Source organism: Cannabis sativa, chromosome X (assembly GCF_029168945.1).
Source record: "Cannabis sativa cultivar Pink pepper isolate KNU-18-1 chromosome X, ASM2916894v1, whole genome shotgun sequence".
Classification (NCBI taxonomy): Eukaryota; Viridiplantae; Streptophyta; class Magnoliopsida; order Rosales; family Cannabaceae; genus Cannabis; species Cannabis sativa.
Window position 1 is genome coordinate 5,611,543 of NC_083610.1, and position 7,396 is coordinate 5,618,938.

General features: G+C 33.7%; 1 protein-coding gene across 1 annotated transcript; it reads left to right on the plus strand.

Annotated features, from left to right (window-relative positions):
• Positions 1 to 2,373: 2,373 nt before the first annotated feature.
• On the plus strand, positions 2,374 to 4,523 carry LOC115706511 (uncharacterized). Its single transcript, XM_030634182.2, has 2 exons — positions 2,374 to 3,050; positions 3,421 to 4,523. Exons 1-2 carry the CDS (start codon positions 2,469 to 2,471, stop codon positions 4,282 to 4,284), a joined length of 1,446 nt encoding a protein of 481 aa, XP_030490042.2. The 5' UTR covers positions 2,374 to 2,468; the 3' UTR covers positions 4,285 to 4,523.
• The last annotated feature ends 2,873 nt before the right edge of the window (positions 4,524 to 7,396 follow it).

A 7,396-nucleotide genomic window follows, 5' to 3' on the forward strand; every position in this document is an offset into this window, starting at 1 on the left:
ACTCGGCATAAAACTTAGGTATTTATGCCGCAAATTACTCTTAATAGTTAGGTACTTATAGAAGTTCCAGAAATATAACTTAGGTATTATTACTGCTAAAAATTAAACTTAGGTATTTATGCCGCAAATTACTCTAATTATTAATTATACTTTAATATATATTTTTTATTTACAATTGCAATTAATAATTTTTTAAATATTTGCTCTTTTGGGTTGTTTGCCTACACGTACTCAACTTCATAGTCAACATGTTCCTGTGGCCTTACATTGTGTGTTGTGCAACCATGGGGAAGAGTCAATATTCCATGTTTTGGTTCAATGCTCCTTTGCTCATTCATGTTGGCTCCGATCTGTGTTAGGCGTTGGCCATTCTGCAGTAACTAATTTTTTTGACTAGTTTATGGAAGTGTTGGCAGTAGGCAATATGGGGTTGGTTGAAGAAGCTGTCATGGTTGGTTGGGCAATTTGGAAGGCTCAGAATGATATGCTTTGGAATGGTAAAAGTTGTAGTGCTGCTGAGGTTGTTTGGGTGGCTCGTACTACCCTTCGACAATGGACGTGTGCTCAGTCTAAGCAGCTGGACTCGATTTTCCTGGCTTCCAATCGCACTGACACAAGAGACCACTGGTCTAAGCCGGCTGTTGGACAACTAAAAATTAATGTGGATGGGGCGGGTTTTGAAGAAACAAATGAGGTCGGTACTAGTTTTGTAGCACGCGGCTGTGATGGTCGAATCATTGAGGCCTTTTCAACTATTTTTTCTGTCAGCTGCCGACCCGAAGTTGTAGAAATTCTAAGTGTCAAAGAGGCACTTAGTTGGATAAAAAAGAATAACAAGTCAAATGTCATTTAGAAACGGATTGCATTTTAGTTGTTCAAGCTATTCTTAGTTCGGTATCTATGCCATCTATTTTTGATCTTTTTGTTCAAGATTGTCAATTTAATTTATCTTCTTTAAGTAATGTTTCTATTGGTCATGTTAAACAGTCTACTAACAAAGTCGCGCACTGTATGACACGTGGTCAGGTCGTCGTTTTACTGAGAGCGATGTTCCCCTTGCTCTTCAATCCATTGTATTAGCGGATGTTTCTGTCTAATAAAGATTATTTTCTTTAAAAAAAATAATTTTTTAAATATTTAATTTATTGATAGTCATTAATAATATTTGCCTTTTAGATTAATTTGCATCTTAAAATGTTATTGTATATTGAAGGACAATTACAAATGTTTTTCTAAATATAAGATTTTTTTTTTTGTTTAGCATAATATTTATATTTTAGGAGATGGTCTAAGTCCTATCCATACGATAATAACCAATCAAAATTAAACAAACACATGTAATTCAAAAATATAATAAAAGAAAATTAAATCAAGCAAAATTAGTGGTCCAAATAAGTTTTCTTGATGAGAATGATGAGTAATATATAGTCTTACAAATCAATAATGCTTTCAACCACTTATTTTCAATACAATAACAAGTCAAGCAGCCTAAATTATTACGTAGTTGAGAAAATTCTTCCTAACTACTTAATACTGAAAATTAGGGGTAAGTTTAAAAATACCATTTTTATTAATCAATTAATTAAATTTACATTTAATTTTAGATTTAATTGAAACATACCTCTTTTTATATGTATTGTACCCAAAATACCTTGACATGAAAGAGTCACATGAAGAGTATCTTTAAGTGATAGGAGTAAAATTGGTACAATGTTTAAAAAAAGAGGTAAAAATGATAGACTTCAAAAAAAAAAATTAAAAATAAAAAAGAACAATATAAAAAAAAGTATAGAATATAATTTCCTCGCTAAATTAGTCGGAATAATGAGTTGTTAACAAGTTTACACTCTCCGACCAATTTTACAGCAATATGTGACTTAAAATATATGCCAGGTTACGTAAAATATATTTTAAATAATAAAATATTATAATATAATTTGAAAATAATTAATTAATATATTAATTAAACAAATAAATTTTAGAGATAATTAAAATATATGTCAAATAATCTAATTTAAATTAGACAATTACTGAAAAATTATTTTTGAATAGCCGGGAAAAAATATGAAGAAATAAAAATAAGATTTCATAATTATTTTTGTTTCAATCTAATAATGGCAAACACTTTGCCTTGTCCACATAAAATAAATGTAAAATATCAAAATATCACTATGCTATATAGGCCACATATATGCTATGCTACCATCAATATTGATTGACTCTTCTCTCGAAAAAGAACAAAAATTATTGAGTTACATCTTGAAAATGTAAACTAGGGAACAAATACATGCCACATATTGTCATTTTAATTATTTTAAAATAGAAATAATTAAGTTGGTAGAATATTAATTCAAGAAAAGTTATATATAATGGGGTGCTATATTTAGAGAAGAACTAAAATATATTTTACATCAAATTAACTATTAAATAAATTCTCTCTTCAAAGTTCTTTAGTATCAAAAAAACACATGGAGAGTAGCTTGCTCTACCAAGCTGCCCGGGAAGGGAAAGTCGCCGCTTTAAGAGAACTTCTTCAACTAGATAATTTAATTCTCGACAAGCTCTTCATTAATAATAGTTTTTCCGAGACGCCTCTTCATGTGGCGGCTATGCTCGGCCATGTAGATTTTGTGAAGGAGATCCTAAATCACAAGCCCGACCTTGCCAAGGAACTTGACATGTGTCGCTGCACACCGCTCCACTTGGCAGTGGCTAACGGCCATCTTGAAACTGTCAAACTATTACTTTCAGTCGTTGATTGTGAACTCTTATGCACGTCTTGGGATGAAGAAGGGAGAAACCCTCTCCATCTTGCTGCCATGAGAGGGCGAATTGATGTGTTGAGGGAGTTACTCAAAGTAGCTCCTAAGGCTTGTCAAGTCGGTTTGAAGGGTCAAAGTGGGACCATTTTGCATGTTTGTGTGAGACATAATCAGTTGGAAGCTATGAAGGTTTTGGTGGATGTTATAGATAATTACCAATTTGTGAATGCCAAAGATGATTATGGTATGACTATTTTGCATTTGGCAGTAACACATAAACAAATTGAGGTATGTAACTTACTACGATTATTTTAATTAATGAACATAAATGTTTAGTGTGCGTTTTGTTAAGACTAATATTAGCATTTAATGGAATGAAAATTAGAAATTAATTTTAATTTCATTCTATTTATTTAGTTGCATTTTAAAGTATTAAAATATTATTGAAATGACTTTTCTATTATTTTAATTTGGTAAATATCTATTTCATTTAAAATTGTGAGGTATGCAAGATATATATTAATGATATTATCATTTTTTTCCATCTATTTTAAATTTTATTTATTTTGCATTACTATTCTCATTTTTATTTCTAGTGTTGATTCCTATTATAATTTGAATCATAATTAACTAGTTTTTTTTACTTCCCTTTAATCAGACCGTAAAGTTTTTGCTTACAAATACTAAAATTGAAGTCAACGCTGTCAATGCAAACATGTTCACTTCATTGGACATCTTAGCGCAGAGTCAAAGAAGCGAGAAAGACTTTGACATTGTAGAATCTCTTCGATCTTATGGAGCTTCACGAACCATAGATCAACCTGTACCTATGAAAAGGCCTATCATTCGAGATGTCATAGCTAGCCCTGAGATTCGTAATGATCATGTTCATCAAATACAAAAAATTCAAAAGGACAACAATAAGGAAACAAAAAATCCAGAAGGCTGGTTAGTAAGAAAGAGAGAATCGTTAATGATTGTTGCTTCCCTTATTGCCACTATGGCTTTTCAGGCCGGAATAAGTCCTCCAGGCGGTCTTTGGGAAGATCATGGCACCTCATATGACGAGTCAATTTCTAAAAATGTTACCCATGTTGCAGGGGAGTCAATAATAAGTTATTACCCAAATATGTCAGATTATCATGCTTACTTGATTAGTAACACCGTGGGGTTCGTTGGATCATTGAGCATAATCTTACTACTTGTCACGGGCTTGCCCTTTTGTCGCAAATTCTTGATGTGGACCTTGACAGTGATTTTGTGGGTGACTATCACAGCTATGACCATTACATACCTTATTGCTATTCTTGTTGCTGCTCCAAGCCATGATATTCTCAATACTCCAGCTAAAGTGAGTCTGTGTTTAGTAGTAAGCTGGGCTGGAGTCATGTTATTGATTGCACTACTCCATACGATTCATGTTGCTATAAAGTTATTGAAATGGTTACGAAACCTAATCATCAAAAGAATTAGAAGAAGAAAACAAAACAACATTGACAATGTGGAAACTACTTTGATGTGATCATATATGTTGGTTTAGAATTATATTGTTAACTAAGTTAGACTATGAAGGTGTTAGACTGTTAATATAGGTAATTGTGGGCCATGGCTTGTCAAAGAATGTAATCGATTGTGTAATGTCATTTCATGACTGTTAGTTAGTTGAAAGTCCCTTGGCTATATATATTGCTCATAGTCATAAGATAACAGTGACTCTTGTATTCATTAATATACAATCAATAAAGGAATCATATTCTCTCGTACTCTTGTATGTATGTGACTTAAGTGTGTTGTTCTACCATTGATATATGTAACGCCTTAAATAATTAGGCACGCTACCCAAAATAATTATGAAACTCTAATCCCCTAATCGGGATTACTAATCAAAATAGCGCAGAATTTAAACTTTTATATTAAACAGAATGAAAATAAACTTGTAATATATTTAAACTTTTAAAATAGTTGTTATCCCAAAAATATTTATAAACGCTATTACAAGTCATTTCTTTCTAGCCGACCTAAACGGCAAAATAGAATTCAAAAGTTCATCACTGATAGACCCTTAACCCGCTTGGTCTGATATGGCTTGAACATGTACATTCTTCGTCTTGCTCCTCAAACTCATGGTTGATCAGCCACTGACTTACCCTTTCCTGCACAGTAGAGCACCCGTGAGCCAAGCCCAGCAAGACAGTATAAATCACAACAAATATAATATGCTCATCATACTATTTAATAGATATGCCATTCACATACGTCTGTATGACACAGACCTGATTATTATGCCAACATGCCCATTTATGTCTACGTGGCGTAGACCTATATGTTGCGCTCACACATCTATTTAAATCTACATGACGTAGACCCACGTGTTGCTATCACACGTCTAAATACATTAAGGCCTTAGAAGTGGTTCATCTCGGTTATGAGTACCGAGTCCAACCTGATTATGCCTTGAGCGCATAATCCCTAAATCTCATTTCAATTAACATGGCATGGCATTTATACACATATATCACTAGGGTAATAACCCTAGGCTATTAGACCATTCCTATTAGGGTAATAACCCTAATCCCGATTATTAAACATTCATACATATCATTCTCAATATAAGCGCCACTGCGCATACTCTACGTGCTAATCACTGTCTTACCTGATGTCTCGCAATAGTAGAGATTCCAAATCCCCGGGTGCTCCTGACCAGGTGCTGGTAATCCTAGTCACAATACCGGGATTTACACAAATAGGGTTAATCCCTAAATCCACTTCCACAAAAATATAAAATTGGCATCCAAATCACAGATTATCACATAAATCTTGAAAAGAGCTTTCCAACGGTATAAAGAACGTCCCAAACGGAGTCCCGAGCCAAAAGTTATGGCCAAAACAAAATCAGGGAAAACATATTTTCTCACTGCCAAACCCAGTCGCGACGGCCAAAGGGTCAATAATACAAAGGGTCAAAATGTCAATAATGCCCCTAGGGCCATAATAAAGCATAAGCATTAAGCAAGGGTAAAAAAAATGTCATTCTCACATAACACCCATTTAATTCCGAAATAAATTTCAGATTTCACATATCAAATAAAAATGCCAAATAATCAATCCAATTTACATTTCGGGCCCGAACCCGGTTCGACCCGAAATTCCTAGTTGTGACTATACTCCGCCAACCTATCAGAACACACCTGAAAAGACAACAGAGGCATACTATATAATAATATAGTTCTATTAAGCACGTAATTAAATTAAATTCACCATTTTACCCTTCTCGGGTCATAATTATCAAAATGCCCCTAGCTCACCAACGGGGTCTTAACATATTAAAATTCATATAACTTCACATATATTGAACTATATAATAATATAATTCCTCAATTATACATAATTATTTAGTTAGGATTTTGCTAATCCTTTCTCATAATTCTGGGTATCACAGTTGAACTCAACAAGTAGTATCAGAGCTTGGCAGAGACTATTCAAAAGGTGACAATCTTGAAGAACATTTCAAGATCATGGTGAAAGTTTGTCATCATTGGAATAACGAAGTTCAACATTAAAAATTTATTGTTAAGAATAATTTTGGGCTATGGTGAGTAAGATGCGGCCATTGTTGGTTCAGCAAGAAATCCAAGCTGCATTGCTAGGAGAAAATAAATTACCAGCAACTTTAACTGAGATGGAAAAGACAGAGATCTTGGATAAAACTCATAGTGCTATCATTTTGAGTTTGGGGGATAAGGTGTTGTGAGGGGTCTCAAAGGAGAAAAGTGCAGCAGGTCTTTGGAAGAAGTTAGAGAGCTTGTATATGACCAAATCATTGGCCAGCCGATTGTTCTTGAAGCAGAAATTATATTCATTCAAGTTGACACAAGGAAGAATGATTAAAGATCATCTAGATGAATTCAATAAGATAGTTTTTGATCTAGAGAACATCGATATCAAGATAGAGAACGAAGACGAAGCAATCATTATCTTGAATTCACTATCAATTGAGACATATGAGCATTTTTGTGGACACTATAATGCATGTGTTGGGATTTTACAGTCTTATCCCTACACAAAGTCAACTCACACACACAAACTCAAGGTCAATCTTGACCTGTACCAATTCAGCAAGTGGACACAAGCTGTCCACGTATCACACACCAACTTTTGACAAAGTGCATTCAATTAAAACATTAAACTTTACCAAAAACCAAACAATAAAAATTGATCAGGTTTTTCTTGCTTAGTTTCTAGGGTTTTCTTCGAATATGCATGCAAAGTTCAAAGGATGAGTGAAAAATATTATGCAGATGAGAGTTAGGGAAGAAGAGAATCAAACAAAGTAATTTATAGAGGTTCCCCCTGAGTTGATGGGGTAGTCTTCTTGAGCTCGCCTCAGAAATGAGCTAAGCCCTTGCACTATTCAAATCAGATCCAATACAAGATTTCATGGAGCTTCCAGCTACAAGATCAACTGGTAAGACTTTATTCTTTACTACTTTTATTTATCTACTGTTTCTCCTTCTTTCTCTCTGAAGAACAATCTCTCTCTTCTCACAGATTCTCACTCTTTCTCTCTTTTTCTCAACTCTGAGTTCTTATCACTGAACTTAGAGCAATTACAGGTTCTCTCTTACTCTATATCT

Coding starts and splice junctions, on each gene's coding strand:
- LOC115706511 (XM_030634182.2), top strand. CDS start 2,469: ATGGAGAGTAGCTTGCTCTACCAAGCTGCCCGGGAAGGGAAAGTCGCC. Junction 3,051..3,420: donor TAACACATAAACAAATTGAG/GTATGTAACTTA, acceptor CCCTTTAATCAG/ACCGTAAAGTTTTTGCTTAC.